Source organism: Mandrillus leucophaeus, unplaced genomic scaffold (genome assembly GCF_000951045.1).
Source record: "Mandrillus leucophaeus isolate KB7577 unplaced genomic scaffold, Mleu.le_1.0 Scaffold465, whole genome shotgun sequence".
Lineage (NCBI taxonomy): Eukaryota > Metazoa > Chordata > Mammalia > Primates > Cercopithecidae > Mandrillus > Mandrillus leucophaeus.
This window is the reverse complement of record NW_012104976.1, coordinates 3,148,529-3,172,557: the sequence shown is the minus strand read 5'-3', so window position 1 is coordinate 3,172,557 and position 24,029 is coordinate 3,148,529. Positions and strand designations below refer to the sequence as shown.

Below are 24,029 nucleotides of genomic sequence, written 5' to 3'. Positions count from 1 at the left end.
AGAATGTTGAATATTGGCCCCCACTCTCTTCTGGCTTGTAGAGTTTCTGCCGAGAGATCTGCTGTTAGTCTGATGGGCTTCCCTTTGTGGGTAACCCGACCTTTCTCTCTGGCTGCCCTTAACCTTTTTTCCTTCATTTCAACTTTGGTGAATCTGACAATTATGCGTCTTGGAGTTGCTCTTCTCGAGGAACACCTTTTTGGCATTCTCTGTATTTCCCGAATTTGAATGCTGGCCTGCCTTGCTAGGTTGGGGAAGTTCTCCTGGATAATATCCTGAAGAGTGTTTTCCAACTTGGTTCCATTCTCCCTGTCCCTTTCAGGTACACCAATCAGACGTAGATTTGGTCTTTTCACATAGTCCCATATTTCTTGGAGGCTTTGTTCATTTCTTTTTACTCTTCCTTCTCTAAACTTCTCTTCTCACTTCATTTCATTCATTTGATCTTCAATCACTGATACCCTTTCTTCTAGTTGATCGAATCAGCTACTGAAGCTTTTGCAAGTATCACGTAGTTCTCATGCCATGGTTTTCAGCTCCATCAGGTCATCTAAGGTCTTCTCTATGCTGTTTATTCTAGTTAGCCATTTGTCCAATCTTTTTTCAAGGTTTTTAGCTTCTTTGCAATGGGTTCGAACATCCTCCTTCAGCTCAGAGAAGTTTGTTATTACCGATCTTCTGAAGCCTTCTTCTCTCAACTTGTCAAAGTCATTCTCTGTTCAACTTTGTTCCGTTGCTGGCAAGGAGCTGTGTTCCTTTGGAGGAGAAGAGGCGCTCTGATTTTTAGAATTTTCAGCTTTTCTGCTCTGGTTTCTTCCTATCTTTGTGGTTTTATCTACCTTTGGTCTTTGATGATGGTGACATACAGATGCGGTTTTGGTGTGGATGTCCTTTCTGTTTGTTAGTTTTCCTTCTAACAGTCAGGACCCTCAGCTATAAGTCTGTTGGAGTTTGCTGGAGGTCCACTCCAGACCCTTTTTGCCTGGGTATCACCAGCCGAAGATGCAGAACAGCAAATATTGCAGAAAGGCAGATGTTGCTGCCTGATCGTTCCTCTGGAAGCTTCATGTCAGAGGGGCACCCAGCCGTATGAGGTGTCAGTCGGGCCCTATTGGGAGGTGCCTCCCAGTTAGGCTACTCAGGGGTCAGGGACCCACGTGAGGAGGCAGTCTGTCCATTCTCAGATCTCAAACTCCGTGCTGGGAGAACAACTACTCTCTTCAAAACTGTCAGACAGGGACATTTAAGTCTGTAGAAGTTTCTGCTGCCTTTTGTTCAGCTATGCCCTGCCCCCAGAGGTGGAGTCTACAGAGGCAGGCAGGCCTCCTTGAGCCGCTGTGGGCTCCACTCAGCTTGAGCTTCCCAGCTGCTTTATTTACCTACTCAAGCCTCAGCAATGGTGGGTGCCCCTCCTCCAGCCTTGCTGCCACCTTGCAGTTCAATCTCAGACTGCTGTGCTAGCAGTGAGCGAGGCTCTGTGGGTGTGGGACCCTCCGAGCCAGGCGTGGGATATAATCTCTTGGTGTGCTGTTTGCTAAGACCATTGGAAATGCGCAGTATTAAGGTGGGAGTGACCTGATTTTCCAGGTGCCGTCTGTCATGGCTTCCCTTGGCTAGGAAAGGGATTTCCCCGACCCCTCGCGCTTCCCAGGTGAGGTGATGCCCTGCCCTGCTTCAGCTCACACTCCCTGGGCTGCACCTACTGTCCAACAAGCACCAGTGAGATGAACCCAGTACTTCAGTTGGAAATGCAGAAGTCACCCGTCTTCTGCATAGCTCACGCTGGGAGATGTAGACTGGAGCTGTTCCTATTTGGCCATCTTGGAACCTCCCCTCACCCCCATATTACAGGTGAGGAAAGTGAGGTGTGAGGCACTGTGATCTCATGGCTAGTGGGTTGTGAAGCTGGGATGTCAACTCAGCTTTCTCTACCTTCTAAACACAAGGAAGAGGAGGTGAAAAGCATAAATTATTAAAGAAATTCAGGTCAGAGATGGAAGGATGAGAAGGAAGGAGCCAGGAGAGAAAATCCTGGGGTTGCTGTTCTGGAGGCACAAAGGGAAAACAGAGAATATTATAATGATTATATCAAGTACAATCATTAGCATATACACACTACTTTAAAAGTCTGCAAAATGTTGTTACTTTATAAAACAAAAAATTGGTTTAATTCACCTTAATGTAAATTGTAGACCCACATACCCCATACATATGGGATCCAAGTAGATTATATTACAACCCATAAAGCACCAAACTTGAAAAGTCTGGCTACATTTTAACGTTGCCAAAAGATCTGAAAACTACTCTATTATAAATTCTCAGTGAGAACAATCATACAAAGAGGATCCTGAATGTGTGGTGTAGAGAAGAGATAGACAGTGGTCAGCTCTGAAAACAAACACAGAAAAGCAACAAGCACTCAGAAGGATGAAACAGGTCTGAATTTGTTTAAAGTACCTCTAACCCCAACATAATAAGACCAAATGACGTTTGCCCTGAAGGATATTCTGGCCCAATACTTATAGTTCCCAATTATCATAAAATACAGTAATGTTACAAGAATCTCAGAATAACTTCTCTTACTAAAAACAAGCCAAATTCTTCTCCTTGTACCGTTCCAGCAGACTTCAATCCAAACCCATCTTTAGCTTCAAACACATGAAATTAAATACATTCTGGAAGTCCCAAACTGTCCATTACTGCCTTCACTTTTCCTCTACGGGAACTGACTCTGAAGCACATGCATGTTTTAAACCAGTGAGAAAATATAAGTACCCTCTGCAGCCCAAACTAAAAAATGGAATTGAAATACTTCTTCTTTTTTTTTTTCCCTTTAAACCACGTTGGTTCACCAGGTCTGTCTTTCCCACAGCTAAGCCTGGCTTTTAAAGAAAACACATCAGGGCTAACACCTGCTCCTTAGCTAAAGCTGGGCATCATCAAATGTTTCCTTTTAAATGAGTTACAAGAAGCCCCAGATGCTTCCCTCCCCATTCCTGTTGAATAGAGCAACAAATAACTCCGGGGCATTTTAGAATGAATGGTTTGCCCCTGTGAGTCCAATAATCAGATATGGCACTGTCAAGACAGCACTGCCCTCACCAGACGGAGGGAAGAATTAATAGTCTGTACCTGCCAAACGCATGGTCCAGGGTGTGACCACTCAACCCCACAGTCAAAGAGAACAAACGACCATGCTGCTGGGCCTCAGAAGGCAACTTACGAGGCTTATCTAATTTAATTGGGAATGATGGTGTGAGCAACGCAGCCTGCTACATGCAGGAACAGAAATGAGGAGGCTGGGCTGCAGATGACAGCCACAAGCAACCACAAAGACAGGATGACACCCACAAGAACTGACAGACAAGACAAGTAGCAGTTTAAGGGGTTTCCTCCCTGTGTTAGCAAGTCCAGTCCCTCGCACACCCACAAGGTCTAAACCACACAAAAAACCCATATAATTCCAATGTAAATGTCACCACTGTCTAGTGGAAAAAAAAGTTCATGACCTGGGTACCAAGGAAAAAAGGCATCAGAAGAACTCAATGGTATATTAAGATGAAAGTACTGGATGTATTTAAATATATACTTTTTACTTTTGTCATCAGATTACAGATGATAAATACAGATTTTCAAACATACAGAAAATAATGTAACAGACACTTAAGAGTTTAAATCAATACTGACATTTTGCTCTATTTACCTCATCTTTTTAAAATTGAATATTTTATTTTGAAAATTTTTTCAGACCTACCAAAAGATTACAAGACTATTACAATGAAATCTGATATACCCAGCACTTAAATTCAACCAGTGTTAACACTCTGCCACACACACTCTCTCTCTATGCATATATAATATATCCTTTACTTTTCTGAACCACTTGAGAGTTAGTTGCAGAGATCATGACCCTTTACTCTCAAAAGTGTGTATCTTCTAAAACAAGGATATTCTCTTTAAATAATCTAGTGCAATTACCAAAGTTCTTAAAATACCAGATACAAGCGATTATCTATAGTTAGACCTCCCAAACAAGCCTTATAGCAACTGTTTTTTATCCAACCAGGATCCAGTCCTGCCCTACACACTGCATTAGTTGTCCTATCTCTGTAGTCACCTTATCCTGGAATGGTTCCACAGTCTTTCTCTGTCATTTATGACCCTAACATGTGTGGTGAGCATCACCTGTTTAATGCAATGCTCCTCAATTTGCGTTTGTCTGATTGTTTCTCCACACTCCAATCCAGGTTCTGCATTGCTGGCAGGAATCCCGAGGAAGGGCTGTGGGTCCTCAGGACAGCACCCCAGAAGCATCAGCTTACCTTTCCCCCATAACTAGGCGATGTCCGCTATGGTGGGCACTTAGTCAATGTGCTGTCTGCTAGGTCTCTTCTGCCGTAAAAGTGCCTTTCCCCCTGTGCAATCATAAGTGGTCTGTGGAGGGACCCTCGGAGACAGGGTCAACATTGTATCCCAGAACACACTTTCACCCAGTGGTGAATCAAATACTTTAAATGTGGTTGCAAAATAAAGATTCTTTTTCCAACTTGATTCATTCCTTCTACATGTATTAGTTGCAATGGATTAAGAGGAGCTTTCTCTTAATTTTTTACTATCAATATGGACTCATGTAATCCTCTGTTATTCAATATTTTATAATCCATTACTGTTATTCACTATGATGTTCAAATGGTTCCTATCAAACTAGCTCCTGTGTCCTTTGACATGTTCCCCTCAGTTCCTGAGCAGTCCCATGCATCCTGGTACAAAATGTTCTGGGCTTGTCGTGTACTTTCTGTTTCCACTCCACAATTGACCACTTCCGCAAAGAGCTCTGGGTTCCTCTTGGTAGGTAAAGAAATTTTAAAACCATTATTTGGGTGCTCGACATGCTCCTTGTTACTAAGATGTCATTGTTCCTAGGCCCTTCAGCAGAAACTAGAAAAGAAATCTCTTATAAAAAATTGTAAATTGAAACAGAAACTTTTACTTCTAATCCACTACCACTGGGTTCTTCTTCATCTTCCCCCATCCCATGTTTGTTCTTTCTTCTTTCACAGTGAGAATCCTGGCTCCCAACAGTATCTATAGTTATTCATTTACTCAATCCCAAACTGTACACAAAATAATTTCAGAATTCTTAAAGCAAAGGTAGTTTCTGATTTTTCATTTTAAAAGGTTTAGTCTGGACACTATGTCAGTAACTATCTGGGGTCAAGAACAGAAGCAGAGACCAGACAGGAATCTATTGCAATAACTCAGGAGATGGTATGAAGACACAGTCACAGCACATGTCTGCAAGGAATCTCTTCTATCACCTCTAGGTCCGAGCCTGGCACAGGCTGAAGATTTTGGTTCCATGAAATGAAGATGAATGCAAAAAGCTAGATGGAAGGAATAAAAGAAAACCAAATATCTTTGCTACACAACTATTGATATGTTCACAAACATGTTCTGCAAAGTCATGAAAATAACAGTGCTTATGGAGCATACAGGTTTGGGGCAGATCACTGGAAAATCTACGCAATTTTTTTTTTAAACCAAGAGCACTAGAATCCTGATAAAAACACGCTTGCACAATCAAGGGGTATATAAAGAAAGGTTGAGGCTGCCGAGTTACACACGTAAGGACTAAATGCACAAAGAGCAGAGAGCACTGTATAACAGCATTTCTAAGATGGAGCACATGGTCAAACAAAGCCAAGGGGAAAGCGGGGGGAGAAGGTGCAGACAGGCCATGGGGGCTGGGTGGAGTGGAGAAGGATGGGCACTGTGGAATGCAAGGCCAGCCCATAACACAAGCAGCAGCAAGAAAGGGCCAGCACCAATCTCCCCAGAAACCTGGTCCTGAGCTCTGGGCCCAAGTTCATTAAAAACCACAGAGCTGACAAGACTAGCCACCTACAGTCAATGGCTGGAGTGTGAGAACCCTACCCAGAGCGCCTAAGGCTGCTCTGTGTGAATTTGGAAAGACTGCTGGCAAGGTGGAGGGGACTGGCAGTGTGGTGTTCACCTCGTGGGGACAGAAGCTGGACCCATGGAAGGAATCAAACAATGACATCATCAAAAATGTCACAACAGGAATGTGACATGTGAGAGCTGGGAAGTGAATCCTTGCAGCAATCCCAGACTGGTCACATGTTCCCTAGAGGAAATGTGCTTGGTCTTGGTTTTTGCATTATAAGAAATGAATGATGGAAAAAAATGGGGGAGGGGGAGGAAGAGGGATTGACTTTAGAAAAATGTTAAAGGAACAGACTATTTAAGGTCAAGGGGCAGCTTTAATAGACTTCTTCAAGCAGAAGAAAGGTTAGAACAAAATTACTCTTCAGCTGGTCTTCACTGACACAAAGGCCTAATGTGCATGAAACGAGTGGAAATCCAGTTAGATGTGGATGAGGGGGACTGGGCACCATGGGTCACCTCTATAATCCCAGCACTTAGGGAGGATTGCTCGAGGCCAGGAGTTTGAGACCAGTCTGGGCAACAAAGTGAGACCCCGTCTCTACAAAAAATTTAAAAATTAGCTAGGCGTGGTGGTGTGTGCCTGTGGTCCCAGCTACATGGGAGTCTGAGGCAGGAGGATCACTTGAGCCCCAGAGGTCAAGGCTGCGGTGAGCCGTGTTCATACCACTACACTCCAGTCTGGGCAATATACAGAGACACTAGACACTGTCTCAAAAAAAAAAAAAAAAAAAAGATATGGAGAAGGGACTTTTGGCTTAAAGGGGAAAAGTTAGGTAAGTCTTCTATAAACAGAGGTTCTCTGGAGTCTTTATTCCTGAATGTTGCTTTAAAAAAGATTCTACTATATTCAACAGACATTCAGTTTTCTCTTTTACTTCCCAGTAACTTAACCTCTCTGAGGTTTTCTCATTAGTAAAACCTCATAGAATTCCTATGAGGGTTAAATAAAATGTCTGCTATAGTACCAGCACACAGTAAGAATTCAGTAAATGGGAACTAGTATTTTTATTTCTTTGTCAGGCACCATAGTAAGCACTGGAGATAGAAGAATGGAGGGCTCCTTTGTCGCATCCTCTATTATTTTCTTCCGTGCACTTATCAGGAATTTCATATTTATTTGTTTACCCATCTGTCTTTTCGTCTAAAATACTAGAGCAAACACATCATGAAAGCAGGCCTCCTTGGATAACCGGGATCTTAGATTTAAAGGGGCCATAGCCTGAAACCAGATCCAACTTCATTAAGTCCTTCTGCATCATCTCTCCTTCAAAGATGCCTTTTAAAAGCTGGGTTTTGTAGTTCTTGCAACAAAGAAATCGTTTTGTGTAGGACAAGGCCTTGAGTGTTTAAATTCAGTACTGAATCAAAGATTAGTGACTCTGGCAACATGAAAAGGACTTACAATGACTGTTACTATTATGTAGACAACTGGTCATGAGACCTCTTTGCAAACAAGGGCATTCTAAATAGACAAAAACCCATGACAGATGCAGATGCTAGAATGGCAAATGCTTTTTCAAGGAACCTCAAAAAAGAAAAGGGACACCCACACTTTTTCATCAGAGCTGGGTATTTAATGCCACACGGCCTTTGTGCCAGCAGCACGCCCTCCATTCTTCCCGTTTCTACATGGGGCAACAGAACACAGGTATTCTCCCTAAGGCACTCAGCTCAACAGTGTGGAGCTTAACCCCAAAAGCATTCACTGGGCACCTACTATGAACATGGTACCATATGCAACGCAAGGGATTCAAAGATAAAGAAGACATGGTCCCGGCCCTCCAAGGACTTACAGTCCAGTGGAGGCAGTCAAGGATATAAACCACCAATTATTGTAGATGAAAACAACTCACATAAGGGTAATGGTTGAACCACGACAAATGCTCATATTCAAAGGAGGAGAGGAGGGAACCCAGGCTAGGAAAACAGCACAAGCAAATACTGAGTCTTTAAAGCTGACAGCCCATTTAGGACAGGAAGCAGACCACTGTGCCCAGAGCACACAGTCAAGCTGGGGTCAGATAAAGGACATCCTGGGGTGGCAGGCTGGTAAGTCCAGACTTAAATTTAAGAGTAAAGGCAAGGAGGGTTTGGCAGGTGTGGGTGGGGAGCCATGTTTTACGTTTTCAAGTCCCCAGTGGTGCTATAATCCATACGCCCATGTTCCTAATGACCAGCTGAGGCTGCGATGCTGAACCGAGGGTGAGGTTGGTGGTGGCGCTTAACAGACTAGGCACCCTCCCCAGCAGGAATCCAAGGGATGGGGAAGATAATCCCAGGGCAGCAGAGCTGGAGACCCAGGACAAACCAGCAGCTTCTGAGCTGGGCTGTGAGCTTGCCCCATGCAGTCCTGTTTCCCTCAGATATACGACAGGAAGGGGCAGAGAGCACATAGCAGTGCCTGAGAACCCAGGCTCTGGAAAGAACAATGCACTCCAGCCCCACTCTGTGTGCCCCAGACACATTCCCCAACCCCAGCAGCCCCAGGTCCTCACCTGCCAAAGGGTCAAAACAGGATTAGGGGATGTTTAGCAGCTAACCTGAGCTGAGTGCTTCCTACGTACCAGACACCGTTCCAGTGCTTCACGTGCTAATTTATTTAATTCTCACCCTGTGACACAGGTGAGAATTCTATCACTGCCCCATTTACTGACAAGGAGGCTAGGCACTGAGAAATTCCAGAATTTGTCCAAGGTCTCACAGTGAATGTGTGCTGTGCCAGAACTGGAACCCAGGAAGTCTGGCTTTATAACTCATGCCTTAATCACTATTCCACACAGTCTCTCAAAAATGAAAATCGATCTTGAAGGATTGGTGCTGGGAAAAATATCATGCTTAAAGGACCTAGCCACAAGGTCATTCATTGACTGGGGCTAATATACAGTGGCTGTTAGTTAATGCTGGTCCTAAGGACAGCAGGGGAAGGCACCAAGAGTGAATGCCTGAGTGCGGTGGGGCCTCAGTAGTGTTCCCCCTTGGGACACCTACTGCTTTGGCTGTCTACTTCCAGGGCTCTGGCCAGGCCCCTAGGGACTTCTCACAGGCCCTCAGCAGACAGGACTTCCTGTTCTGCCAGGTACTGAAAGCCAACTGCTAGGACCCATCCAGGACTAGGCACCCACACCAGACCTGACCCACGGCTGCCAGGCACAGCCCTCCTCCTTACCGTACACTGGGCTGGCCTGGCTTGGAAAGCTGTCATGAAGCCTCAGAGCAGACTCACTGATGTGACCGGCTCAGGTCCCTCCCAAATCAGCTCCAGCATCCCTGGGACAGGAGGGAGGAACCGGGCATGCCTATGGAGCTCCTAGTAAAGGCTCCTGATAAATTTTTAGGAAACAAAGTACCACGATGGATTCCAAGATACACAGTCATGCACCATACAACAGTGTTTCAGTCAATGAGGGACTGTGTATAAAATGGTGGTCCTGTAAGATTGTAATGCCATATTTTTACTAGAGTAAAAATATTTTCTATGTTTAGGTATGTTCAGATACACAAATACTTACCATTGTGTTACAACTGCCTACAGTATTCACAAGTCTGCAGTCTAAAAACAAAACTACGCCATCTAGGTTTGTGTGTTTGCTCTGGTGTGTGCACAACAATGAAATTGCGAGATGGCTCATTTCTCAGAATGTATCCCATTGTTAAAGAATGCTCTATTAGTCAAGGATCTCTAAAGGGACGGAACTAATGGAATAGATATACATGTGTAAAGGGAAGTTTATTAACCCACAGGATCACAAGGTCCCACAATAGGCTGCCTGCAGGCTGAGGAGGAGTCAGTCTGAGTTCCAAAACTGAAGAACTTGGAGTCTGATGTTTGAGGGCAGGAAGCAGCCAGCACAGGAGAAAGATGTAGGCTGGGAGGGTTGGCCAGTCTCTCTTCACATTTTTCTGCCTGCCTATATTCTAGCCTTGCTGGTAGTTGATTAGATTGTACCCACCCAGATTAAGGGTGGGTCTGCCTTTCCCAGCCCACTGATTCAAATGTTAATCTTTTTTCAGTATTAACCATCACAGATGCATGACTGTGTAAGACAGTGCCGATCCTCCAAGCTCACACAAGTCAGTAAGCCCAAACTTACTGAAATAGCTCCTCTTTCATCTTCCACATCCGCTTCTGGTTCTGTCTAATCCATCTTCCATGAAGTATCTGGGGTGAGATTTTTAAAATGTGTATTTGATCATGTCACTCACAGTTAGAAGCCCTACAGCTGCTCGCTGGATAACTCTAAAATCCAAATCCCACAAAGCCCTCCTTGATCAGACCCCTGACCGTCTCTCTAATCGCTTTATACCACTCACTCTTCCCCCTACTCAGGAGGTTCCAGAAACACTGATTCTCTTTCAGATTCTCCAAGAAGGCATTTTCATTTTTCCCCAAGAGGCTTCACAATGCTAGGGATGACACAGCTGGAGTGCTCTTCCTCAGCAAGCTACCCTCAAGGCCCCATCTGGGTGAGGCTTCCTCGCCATGGCAATTGTTCCAAAGCTCTGATCACAGCCAGAGTTCCAAAATGACTGAGGAGCTGTCTCCCCTGCAAGGCCACGAGCTCCCAGGAACAAGTCTGCCTTCTTCACCATGGGACCCTAGCGTACAGCAGAATGCTCAATGCGTACATTTCCAATGAAGGAGAACATGAATGAACGTAGACAACAAATGAAAAAGAATCATTACCATCAGGCAGGCATGAGCTCCAGTGCCCACATCGGAAGTGCACTGGAGTGCATCTGATAACGATGCCCTCCAATGCTACAAGGGACGCTGATCCCAAGGCGAGTTGCCTTCTGGCCACACATGCTCCTTGCAGCTCTTCCTTGCTGTTAAGCAGTAAGTATCCTAAGAATGTGCCTTCAGTTCTTAAAAGGGCATCATTTTTCTGTTCCATTATTCATGTCAATGTGTGCAACAAAGAAAATTCGCTGAGAACATAAAGGCTTAGAATGTTTATTGAAAAGGAATGAGGCCTTATTAAGAAGAATGTCAAGATCATCGGCCTCTGGACTCTCCCTTATCTAAGGACACTGGCGACAGCAAGTCCTAGTTAGCATCAGCCAATGTCATCCCAGCGGAGCCTCCAGAGCCCGCTAAATGGCACCTGAATCTGAGTGGGAGCTGGAGAGAAGCATGAGGCCTCTGTCTCAGCTTTGTTGGAGGCTCACAATTTTGCAAAGTACCTTCATGTTGTAGAAGGTTAATTTACACTAGTTCAGCATCAACCAACATTTACTGAATACCAAGTACGTGTCAGGCTTCTTTCTACATATTATCTTATTAAAAGGGTTTCTGCAAATGACCCATCTGGTGTTGTCAGGGAGGAAATGTAAATCTCACCAACCAAGGGTACAGCCAAATAAGAATGTCTCTCTCCGAAAAATAACTTTCCCACACGGCAGCGGCTATGCTTTTTGAAAACTTAAGAACCCTTACATTAAATCATGAAATGTAGAGCAGATGTTAACATTTAAAAGAAAGATTTTTCTGGCAGACAATTTCACATTTCCTAATAAATAATATTTGCTAGTTGACTAAACAAGAAACAGAGAGCTCAGAAGTGAAACAACTAAGGTTTTTTTTTTTTTTTTTTTAAAAAAAAAAAAAAACCCTTTAGCTTAAAAAAATTGATTAAAAAATAGTTAAGATGGATTTCAGAAGGAAGGAGTATTTCATAAGCCAAAGAAAACAAGTTGAGACCTGTCAGTCTCTCTAGGATCAAATGTCCCAGGCCAAAGAGTGGGCACTGGGGAGGGCGGCGGCAGTCACTAGACATCGCCAAGTGTCACAGCAAGCCCAGAAATGTGTGTCTCATGAAATTCTGGTGTAAATACGGAACTACAAGCTAAAACAATGAGATGCCATTTTAACCATTAAGAATGGCAAATTTAAAACTCTGAAACTATTAAGCATTGGTAAAGAAGCGGGGCAGAGGGTCTGGCCCGTGTTGGTGATGGGAGTGTAAACAGGTATTCTGGAAGGCAGTTGAAAGTGCCTTTTCAATTTAAAATGTGCACAACTTTTGTCCCTCTGACTTCAAACTCCACTAGAGCAATGGTTCTCAAAATGTGGTATGGAAACCCTGGAACCTGAGACCTTTTCAGGAGGTTCACGACATTAAATCTATGTTAATGACACTGCGTTGTTACTTGCCTTTCTACTCTAGTTCTCTCATGACTGTAGGCAGTGCAGTTTTAGAGGCTACTGAGGTGGGTTATCACAACATAATGAACGAGAACCCAGAATCCAGTCATCTACTAGGAAATGAAACATTAAGTAGATTTTCAAAGATAGAAAACAATGCTACTCTTAGTACTAAGTTTTTGTTTTATAATTATTTTTCATAAAAATATGTTATACCTGAACATGTAATGGGTTTACTTCAAATCAATCAATAAATATTTTAAAATCTGTCAGTTTTAATTTCTAATATGATAAATACCAATAGACAACAAAAGCTCTTTGGAATCCTCAAGAAATTTTAAGGGTGTAAAGGGGTCCTAACACCAAAATGTTTGAGAACCACGGCTCTAGAGAAACACATTCTGCACGAAGAAGTACATGCAAGGATGTTCACTGAACCACTGTTTGTAGTAGGAAAAAGTGGAAGGAACATACTAGCCCATAAACAGATGGTTAAATGAACTGAGGTATAGTCACATCATGGAAAATTGTGGCACATTTAAAAAGATCAGGCAGATCTGCATGCACTAACATGAAGATATCTCTGGGACATACTAAAGATAAATGAGCAAATTGCAAAAAAAATGAGCACTGTAAAAGAATATGCACTAAACGGGAACAGTAGTTACCTCTGGGGAAGAAACTGAGATTGAGGTGTGTCCACAAAAGAGGGTAGGGCTTTAATTTTTCCTCTTAATGTCTGAACTTTGACATATATAGACATTTGGCAAATTAAAATTAATCTGGAAAATTCCCTCCACTGCCATACCAGCAGTAAGGTGGGGGGACCTGCTGGGACCGATGCAGTGAGCACCCCAGGACAGCCATGGGGTGCCCATGAATGGGTCTGTCTCATTAGCTGAAGCGCCGAGTCCACGTATAGCCTATTTATCCTTCATACTAAAATATTCACCACCTTCTGAACCGATCTCAAAGTTGTAATCTTTTTCAAAGCATTTCTACTCTATTTAGCCCATCCATTATCTATTACAGCTTCCCAAAATTATAAGAACAGCAGTAATAGAACTTCTGACCAACCAGCTATAAATTGAGGAGTCCCACAACTGCTTCCTAGGGTTCATTCTGCTAGAGTGACTCACACACTAAGGCAAACCCTTTACTTACTACTGTCAATTTATGAAAAAGGATCTTTTAAAGGATACAAACGAACAGACAGGTGAAGAGATACACAGAGCGAGGTTCAGAAGGGTCCTGAGTGAAGGAGCTTCTGTCCCCATGGAGGTGGGATGCACAACCCTCCCAGCGTGGATGTAACCTGGATGCCCTCTGAACCCTCTCCCTGGGTTTCTATGGAGGCATGGTTGTAGATCATGAGCCACCAGTGACCAACTCAAGCTTCAGCCCCTCTCCCCTCCTGTGAGGTCAGGGGTTGGGGCTGAGAGTCTCAACCCTCTAATCACATGGTTGGTTCCCTTGGCAACAAGCCTGGTTCACAAGGCTACCCAGGAGACCACTGCCATCAGTGACCTCATCAGCAGAGTGCTGGGAAACCAAAGACCAAATATTTATTATATATCAAAATAGTGTTCCTCATTACTATAATATTTTTAAAAGTCCAATAGTTAGATAGCCTGACAAGTTTCCAGTGAGGATCCTGCTGATAATGATGCTCTTCCATTAATTCAAGAGCCTTTTAAATATTTAATATATTATGACAAATTAATCTAAGGAGATGTGACAATTGGTGTCAAGCAAGTCACTCACTTAGATTGCTGAGCTTCAGTTTCCCTGCTCATGGTTCTAATATTTTATAACTGTAATTTACCTAGGTATCTACTCACATGTAAAAACAAGCCAGTATGAAAGCAGTGACAAAATGGATGGTCTGGTATTTTCATGAAAATTAACAGACCAGTGGAACAACATAAAAAGCCCAAAAATAGGCTCACTTACTTGAGTTGACTATATGATTGGGAAATCATCACAGATCAATGAATAAAGAACAGGTTCCTCAATAAATGACAATGAGGGGATGATCAGCTAGAGTCTTGACTTACAGCACCAAAAGAACAAAACAGACTGTAGAGGTAATGTTCAAATAAAATCATTAAAGACCATTTTAAAAAGCTGATAGATCTAAGGATGGGCTATGACAGTCTAATCATAATGGAACTGAAGAAATGATTAAAAGATAGGTAGTTTTAATGACAAAATAATTTCTGCTTATCAAAACTTATACTGTAAAGGTTACTGAGGGATAGCATTGGGGAAATGGGGATGGTTAATGGGCATGAAAATAGAAAGAATGAATAAGATCCAGTATTTGATAGCACAACAGGGTGACTGTAGTCAATAATAACTTAATTTTACATTTTAAGATAACTAAAAGAATATAACTGGATTGTTTGTAACAAAGGGTAAATACTTGAGGTGATGATATCCAATTTCTCCTGATGTGATTACTACACATTGTATGCCTGTGTCAAAATATCTCCATACCCCATGAATATATACCTTTACATACCCATGAAAATTAAAAATTAAAAAACGAAAATGCTTAACATAAACAGAATTCAAAGGAGATTGACAACTGGAAAAGAAAATACAATAAAGGCTAGCTAGAAAATATTTGAAACATAGAAACAGTTAATAAAACCCATTGAGAAACCAACATCCCCTTGGAAAAATAAGCAAAAGATAAGAACAGACAATTCACAGAATCATATAAATGGAAAAAATACATATGAAAAAACATTCAGTGCTGTAACTGAATAAATGTGACTTAAAACAATGGCACACCTTTGTTCACCTATTAAACTGTGGACGATAATCCACCAACTTTTGCCAGCTGTGAGGAAAGCCACTCCCTCAGCTGCGGGGAGAAGTGTCCATTGGGGGTCTATCCAGAGGGCAACTCAACCACACCGGCCAAGTCTTAAAAATGTCTGCGTATACTTTGACCTTGTAATTAGAATTATACAATCTATTGAAATACTGAGATCTTTAGAGAGGTGGTTTATTATATACACGAGTGTTCTTCGCAATGCTATTTACATTACAAAAATTGTGAAACAGTTAAATTTTGACACATTTACACAACATTCTACATGACTGCCAACAAAAAAATCAAGTGTACGACAATTTAAGAACATGGTAACATGCCCTTGACTTAGGTGTCTGTTTTTTTTTTAAACTTTTTAAAAGTTACTGGAGAGAGATATATATATCTCCTGTACATATATTCCTGGGGGAAAATAGACCAAGATAGAATAGTGGTTATCCCAGGTGGTATTATAGATTTACCGCTATTTTCTCTTCTGTATTTTCTAGAGTAAGTTTTATCTTTATAATCATATAATATACATATATAAATATTTATATTTTAAAAAGGAGTGTGAGCTATATAGAGAATTTATTTAAAAAAAAAAAAAAAAAAGAGTCCAAAAAGCAGTTTGAATCCTTATCGGCAACCTACAACCGTAATCCTGGATTATGGATTTACCGCTATTTTCTCTTCTGTATTTTCTAGAGTAAGTTTTATCTTTATAATCATATAATATACATATATAAATATTTATATTTTAAAAAGGAGTGTGAGCTATATAGAGAATTTATTTAAAAAAAAAAAAAAAAACAGAGTCCCCTCCCCACCACCCTTTTCATCCCCTACAGGTGCACCTGGTACCAAGCAGATGGCAGATTCTCTTTAGGCCCCCTTCTCCCCAAGCAACTAATGTCTCCCTGCTGCTCTCAGAAACCCCATGGCATGAAGCTGGGCCTGCCTCACCCAGAGATCCTAGCTCAGCCAGGGCAAATGCCCCCAAACTGCCTCCCCTTCTCTACTTCGGATCAAGCCCTCACTGCCTCAGTTAGGGGTTTGACAAGGATGCAATCCAAGGAAGCAACCACTGCAAAAAAAAAAGGTGTTTGCATGGTTTTTTTAAAGGGATGTTGCTAATCCAAACCTAGAGTCCATGAAGGTCCTAAGACCTATTTTCAGGTTTTATCTATTTGTCTATTATTATTATTATTATTATTATTATTGTTATATTTTTTGAGACGGAGCCTCGCTCTGTCGCCAGGCTGGAGTGCAGTGGCACGATCTCAGCTCACTGCAACCTCCACTTCCCAGGTTCAAGTGATTCTCCTGCCTCAGCCTCCCGAGTAGCTGGGACTACAGGCACGCGCCGCCACGCCCGGCTAATATTTTTGTATTTTTCGTAGAGATGCAGTTTCACCATGTTGGCCAGGATGGTCTTGGTCTCTTGACCTCATGATCCACCCACCTCAGCCTCCCAAAGTACTGGGATTACAGGTGTGAGCCACTAGAAATGTGTAACACCTCCCCCCACTCTTTCTTGCTCCTGCTTTTGCCATATAAGACGTGCCTGCTCCCTGTTTGCCTTCCACCATGACTGTTTTCTGAGGCCTCCCCAGAAGCCAGGCAGAAGCCACTAGGTTTCCTGTACAGCCTGCAAAACCATGAGCCACATATACCTTTCTTTATAAATAACCCAGTCTCTGGTATTTCTTCATAGCAACGTGGGAGCCACCTAATACTTCTATGTATCAAGTTTTAAGGACACATGGTCCCTGCCCTAAATGAACTTACAGTATTCAACAAATAAGTATGCAAGTAACTACCTAAATTCAAGTTGTGGTAAATGTTAGAAAGGAAACTTAGAGTGTTATGAGAACATGCATCATGAAGTTCAACTTAAAGTTGCAATTCTACCCCCTGAAGGAGGCCCTTTCTTTCTTAAAACCAAGGGCACATCAAAATGCTTCTTCCACACTTCTAATGCAGTCACATTTTGCGGGAGTTAGAGCTGGATAGTGTACAGGGCAGTGTTTTGTTTTGTTTTGTTTTGTTTTGTTTTTCCACTTACTTCAAATAGGAACGCAGGAATGCAAAACTATTCTGGAAAATGATTTCATCCTTCTGGAAACTGATAGTGCTGCAGTCTCCTTTCCTTTTAACGTTGGCAGGAGATAAATATTTACGAAGATTTTCATGCAAACAAGCTTTATGTGTGAGTAGAACTTTTGAGAGAATGTAAATGTCCATCATTAGTGGACTGCTTATATGAATTATAAGTATATTCTAAGCTATGGAATACTCTTCTATTATAAAACAGTGAGGTGACACCTATGTACTGGCTCGGAAAGCTCTCCAAACATACTAAGTGAGAAAAACAAAATAAGCTGTACACTTTATGTTAATACAGACAAAGTACAGCAATAAGGCTGCACAAAGTGTCCACCTACCTTCAGCACATGGTGAAAGAGATTTATGAATCCTTTACCATGATAATGTATTTAGGTACTACTTGTACAAGAAAAGCATTAACAAAGTAAAACATGTATCCAACAGTAGACTCTCTAGACAGCACGCATCCTTCTGGAGGGGTTAGGAGTCTCTCTTGGCTCTTTGGTTAAGTGTGAGTTGAAGATGTTCTATTATAGGACCTATGCCATGAGACCCTAAATATTGGCCCACTCTGATAGACAACCCTGAAAAGAATCGATCTGCTTTGCCAGCTGGTACATGCTAAAAAGCAGCCTGAAGATATTCCCAAAGACAGGTCTAAATTCAGCCACAACAGAGTAGATAACTTAAGCCACCCAGTCGCTGACTCAGTTGCAGGAAGTGAAAGGGGAACTCCAAGTAAACCATATTGGAAGCAGTCGCAGTTATATCTGTCCTTTGGCTCACTGGGGCTGGTCCAACACCTGCCCTGTAATGATAGCAAAAGAGCAGCGCTAACTCAGAAAGACCAAGTCCTTCTCTGCCCAGAACGGTGGTTGCCCACTGGGAGGTCAGTCGGGGAGGGAGGCAGGGTCCCCGGCTGACCAGACACCCTTTCCCTAGTAGACTACTGGCTGCCCCAGCTCCCCACCTGGTCCAGCCAGCCAGACTCAGGGCAACAAACATTCTGGCAGGAGACAGGGGCTCTCCTTCCCAGGGGATATGTGCCACGTGAGGCACCAGGGAATCAAAGCAGCCCCTGAGGCCTCGGGCCTTGTACAGCTCTAAGCACAGGGCACAGGAGGCCCTGTCAAAAGACCCCTTGAACATGAATCCCATTTAGAGTCTGGTCGTTGACAGTTTTGTCTTAATCTAGGCTGCTGTAAGAAAACCCCACAGACTGGGTGGCTTAAACAACAGTTATTTTCTCACAGTCTGGGAAGTTCAAGATCAAGGTGCCGGCAGATTCGGTGTCTGATGAGAGCTCTTTTCCTGGTTTGCAGATGGCCCCCTTCTCCCCGTGTGCTCATACACCTTTCCTTGTGGCCACACTTGTGGAGAGAGGAAGAGGGAAGAAGAGAGGAAGGGGAATAGTGGGAGAGAGAGAGAAAGAGGGAGAGAGAGAGGAAGGGGGAGGGGAGAGAGGAAGGGGGAGGGGAGAGAGAAAGAGGGATTTCCTCTTTCTCTAAGGGCATCCCATCATGAAGGTCCCACTCCCATGACCTTATCCAAACCTAATTACCTCCCAAAGGGATCTCCAATTAGCATCACACTGGGGATCAGGGCTTTGACATATGAATTTTGGGGTTGGGAGACACAAACATTCAGTCCATAACTGCAGCACACTAACGGAATTCATAACTTGAGAGAAATACTTCTAGAATTTCAGGGCTTGAAGGTCACGTCATGCAATCATGCTTATATTCTACACAAGGTGTCGCCCAGCCATTTCCTAAACCTCTCCCCCTCAATGAAATGTGCTGCACCTCTAGAGGCACCTGACAGCAGATGTGTTAGAAATGAAGGGCCTCGAGGCACAGCCTCAGGGTACCCTAGCCACATAGATCACACTCATCCTTCTTCCACAGTACAGCCATTCTGCACTCTGAACACAGATTCTTCCTCATCACAAAAATAACACAAAAAGGAATCTGAGGCACATGCAATATAATCTGAGCTTATAAATCAAGTGGGACAACTTACCTATCATGGTGACGTGCATCCTTGACTGCTATCATCAGAGGCAGGTGTCTGGGAGGTGGCCAGGACAGGCCTGACCCAGAGCAGCACTTGTATCATTAAATGGCACTCAGAGGGCGCACCTCCAAGCAACTGGGACCCTTATCCAGAACACCCCGTCCATTCCCTCAGCACAGCCACTCTGGGAGAGTTCCCTAGTGTGCTCTGGCACTTTCTTCACTAAATTTGTATGGAGCACTTGTTGAGGGCAAGACGTGATGGAAGGCAAGAGGAAGGAAAAATGAGGGCTGGTGAAACCACTGATTCTCCCTTCTCTGGCTCCCACCACACAGCTTTTCTAGCCCAAAGTCACAATTAAATTGAAACTGTCTTTCGCTGTGCGTCACTTATTTTCCCCCTACCCAACTGAATCTCAGGGGAAGCAGGCCTGCGGTATTTTAGAAAGGCTGAGTAGAAGTATCAGGCCTAACCAGACAGGTGCATGTTTTAGTTCCTACATTCAGTCCTTAGTATCTCACTGTCTAAAAGCCTTCAAAATGCTCCCAGGCACAACTCAGAAGAGTCTCCTTGCCACTCCCTCAGGAGTGTTTCTGCTTGTAATTCTCACTAGCACAGGGCAGATCTGGACCAATGAGTGGCTGCGGACCACAGGCTGCCGCAAAGACTACCGAAGTTGCCCTCCACCTTGACCATAGCATCAACCTTGCTATGCGCCCGCCAGACCACACTACTTCTGCAGTGACCCTCAACCTGTGATTGTGGGCAGACAGACCAGGATCTGGTGAATGAGCATGACAGAGTCCCTTCTGCTCTCTGTCCCCAACACAGTCCCCACCAGCCCAGGCAGCCCCACACCAGTGCCTATCACGTGGGACCTGTGTGAACTGCTGTGGGAGGGGAGGGACCAGAACCTCCGAGGAGTGGACGCTTCACCTGCAGCCACCATGCTGCCACCCGGCAGGGCTTGATAAAGGTCAGCTCGCTGCCATGCCCATGGGTCTCTGTCCCTCTTTTCTGAGAAGAGCCCAGTGGGCTGAACTACTAAGAGAACGGGCCAAAGACTAAAGGGAAGCCTTTAATATGAAGCCAAGTATTTTATCATATGAGGACATTCCCTCTCTCTAACCTGCAACACTCCCACCCCCACAGAGGACCTGCTCTTCAATCTAAAACACAATCCATGCACAGTTTTGATTTAATGGATTACCTTTAAAGTAAAAAATCATTTATTTAAAGGAAAAATCACCACAAAGTTTCAACTTGAATCCTATTTTACCAAACACCAGTTGACAGAGAATTTAATTTTGGGGAAGTCACTGGAAAATATAATTTATTTTACGCTTGAGGGGATTTTATATCACAAGAGATGAATTCTTATATATACCAGTTTATCATACAGGTGGAAAAAGGAAAAACATGTAATTACGGTTGATTTTCTCGTTTCTAATTTTATATATATACACACACAGCCCAACACAAACAGGAAAACAATGGGATTTGCTGTGCCCTCTTTCACGTGGGGCCCCTGGACCCTTACTTTGGCTTCCACCTCTCCATGTGACTATGCCGCTAAAGCTCCAGCAGCCACATGTTGTCTCGCACATCTCAGCTTCAGCCAACACTGCTGCACACACTTGGAATCCTGACTCAGGGGCCAACTTTGCCCTGAAACTCTTACCGTTCCTGAGTCAGAAAAAAACCCTTCCTTCTGCCTTCCCACAGCATTAGGCTTTAGTATACACTTCGGACACTGCCCAGGTTTCATGAATCCTGTATTAGGAGGGTTATGCGTTCAACTTCTCCACTAGACTGTGCTTCCAGAGAAAAGATTCTTAAGCCCTACGTGTGTCTGACACCCCATTGCCAAGGTACAGCATCATGCACACCAGAATCAATCAACAACGTCTGATGATGCCAAAAGCTATCACCTTTCATTCACTCAACAAATGTTTATACAGTAGTTTCAATCTCCATGCAAAACATGCATAGACAGGTTATAAAGCTCTGTATTAAGTTCAACAAAACAGTATTCCAAGCACCAGAGAGGGAAGGAGTAATTATCAGCAGAGGGAGGATGAAGCCATGTTTTAAGTCTGCAGGCCTCATCTCAGCGTCTTCCTGGGGCTTGTGTTCATTGACCAATATGGTGGGCAAAGTGCCAGCTCCATTTCAATTACTTCACTCTCCCTTTATTGTTGTTCTCATCTCTTTTGGCTGAGTGCATACTACTAACTACACAAAATTAAATGCTGCATAACATGATCCCTCTCACTGTACCAACTCCATGTATTAGTCTATGTACCTCTCCCCTCTTCTCAAAAGCCCTTCTTCTGGTTTTATCTAAATGTATACCTGATCTAATAGGTCTTCCCTGGTCCTGTTAGCTTCATCCTACATGTCCGTCCTCCCCTGGAACTCCTGAAAACACTTCAGAAAACATGGGAGTCTGCTCGATAGCTCCTCACCCAAGTGCCTGCCAACCTTCACCAGCCTGGAGCTCATAGCTCAACACCTGTCTGGGTGCTGACTTACACACAGCTGAATGGTGTTACCTGCTAACAGATATGTTCTAGTGCCCAACTGCATAGTAAATTGCCACAGGGCAGGGAGAAGGCAGGGCAAGAACAAGGTCTCAAAATCCTTTCCCACCTCCCTCAGCACACAGTGCTATGCACACAGCACGACCTCAGACTCTTGCTAGGTAAAACCACTCCCAATACCCCAAAAATACCTCTCAGCCCACCAATTTAGATGCATCTAAGGCATTACAGGTGCAGGTGCCTTAGAGTCCCTCTAGTACATGCGCTAGAGGTGGAGATTAGTCATAGAGGGTGACTAACTCCTCCCTCCTGCCTTTCTGTCCCAACCAGGTACCCAAGACTTGCACCTCCAAGACAGGGACCATGCCTCTTTTACTCCCGGGTGCTTGGAGGTCAGCACTGAGTTCAGCACACAGCCAGTACTGAAGGAGGAATTGACTGAAGGGAGAGATTATCTCCATGACTCATGCTACTTGGTGGTTTCCTTTCAGCTGGAAGCCTCAATTCACTGTCAAATGGAAAGTTAAAGAAAATCCCGATGACTATGCCTATGCAAATGCAAGAAAACGAAAAACTTATTTTCCACCATGAACTTGGCAACTTCCTGCGAAACTGAACAACTTAATGCTGCAGACTGCAAAATCACACTCATCGTCACTCTTTCCTAATCAACTCTTCCCTCAACTTCACAATTCCCACCAACACCACACTCCAATCATCCAGACATACAACCTCCACAGCGCGTTCAACCAGTACTGCCCTTCATGGCCTATGAAAAACTAGGTACTCAAGTGCTGCTTATTTACTCCTTGATCTCACAGCAATCACCCACCTGTTTTCTTCCACTCTTCACACCTGTGCACAAGACTTCAACTGATGCCTTGCTCTCTGGCACCCAGCCCTCCAGGCCCCATCCTCTCACCTTCTTCCCAGACCCTAAATGCCACCATCAGGCTAGTATTTACTTAGTGCTGTTTTCAACCAGTCTGTCCTCTGCTCAAACAATAACTTCACAGTTCTGAAACCATCAGCCTACACTCTTCTGTTCCAGGCTGACCCAGGACCATATTCACTCTCAGACTCCAGGAACTCTGACTTATCTTCCTGCCTTGGCTAGGACGGTCACTGTGTCTCTCTTTCCAGGAACATATAACATTCTCTGCCATCTCAAAACTTTAACAAAGGTCTTACTCCTGCTTATCCAAATCCCACCCACCCTCTGACAAAGTTTTCCCAAAGTCCAGTCGCAATGGGTCCTCTCTCTTCCCCCTGCCACAGAACTGTATTTAACCTTCCTGCACTACCTTCCTGTTGGTTCATAAACACTCTCTCCTGTGTGGAAAGTCAGAACAGCTGATGAGGAAGATAAGCCACATAGCCACATGATCCTGCCCAAACCACCAGACTTTCCAATCTCACACAACAGTTATGAAGCTCAAATGAGAATTTACAGGAAGGGGACTTGTTCATCTCACATTCGTAAGACCGTCCAAGTGAAGGATCCCTCTAATGCCTGCCAAGTGCAGATATTTCCCATCATGCACAACCCTAGAGAGCTAAGATCTCAGCAAACACCAATTATATGTAAGATAGTGAAAGAATACACTTCTCATGGAGCACCGGTCTTCACATTCTCCATGTAGCCACTCAGGAACTTCTCTGGTGCAAAATTTTAAGCGGTTGCACAAGTACGTAGGAGACGGGGTGAAAAACGGGGACACTGCTATTTTTGGCAAATCTGGTGGCAAGGTGCCCATTCTAAGGGTGGAACATAAACTGTAAGCCACAATCCGATCAGTGGGGCATAAGGAACAAAAGAACTGAGGAGTAGGGATGCGAGCAGAGTAGACCAGGGTACCAATGAAACAAACACCTGGGCAAAGAACGCTTTGGACCATAAAACCGGGACCACTGTCCTTCCTGACGCTCACTACCATCACAGCTGGGCGTGCCCAGGCTCGGGCCTGTGAGCCGTAAAATCGCAGCTCACCGGGCCAGACCGGGGCGGCCACTCCCCTCCGTGCTGGGCGAGGCTTACCAATCGAGATCTCCTGCGCGAAGGCCAGCGAGATGAGCAGCAGCGGCAGCCCCACGGCAATGCACGTAACCATCTTGTCCACGGCCAGCTCCAGTCGCAGCCCCTTGAACTTAGGCTCGGTGGGCTCCTTCAGCAAGAAATCGGAGAACACGTACTCCGTGGCCAGGTGGGCGATGGCCATGGCTGCGGCGCGCCAGGCTCGGCCAGGCAGGACTTGGTACTGCCGGCGTCGGGAGAGCTGCGCGGCTCCTTCACGCTGTCACTGGCCGGGCGTGCGGCTTTCGCTTTCCCTTTGCCTGCTCCCCAGATGCTCCCGCATCCCGCCTGCCTTTGTGTCTCGGTGCCTCCGGCTCCCAGCGACCCCGCCGGGCTCTCGCGCTCGCTGCCTCC

At 44.2% G+C, this 24,029-nt stretch overlaps 1 protein-coding gene and 1 long non-coding RNA gene across 3 annotated transcripts in view; one reads left to right on the top strand and one right to left on the bottom strand.

Moving 5' to 3' along the window:
• PANX1 (pannexin 1) overlaps positions 1 to 24,029 on the bottom strand; it is a 60,172-nt gene extending 36,143 nt beyond the window's left edge. For both annotated transcript variants that reach the window (XM_011995019.1, XM_011995020.1), the window contains exon 1: positions 23,640 to 24,029. In XM_011995019.1, coding sequence (XP_011850409.1) covers positions 23,640 to 23,820 — 181 coding nt within the window. In that variant the 5' untranslated portion in view covers positions 23,821 to 24,029. The remainder of the gene's footprint in view (positions 1 to 23,639) is intronic.
• LOC105550132 overlaps positions 23,657 to 24,029 on the top strand; it is a 47,644-nt gene continuing 47,271 nt past the window's right edge. The window contains exon 1 of the long non-coding RNA XR_001007651.1: positions 23,657 to 23,805. This is a non-coding gene — a long non-coding RNA (uncharacterized LOC105550132). The remainder of the gene's footprint in view (positions 23,806 to 24,029) is intronic.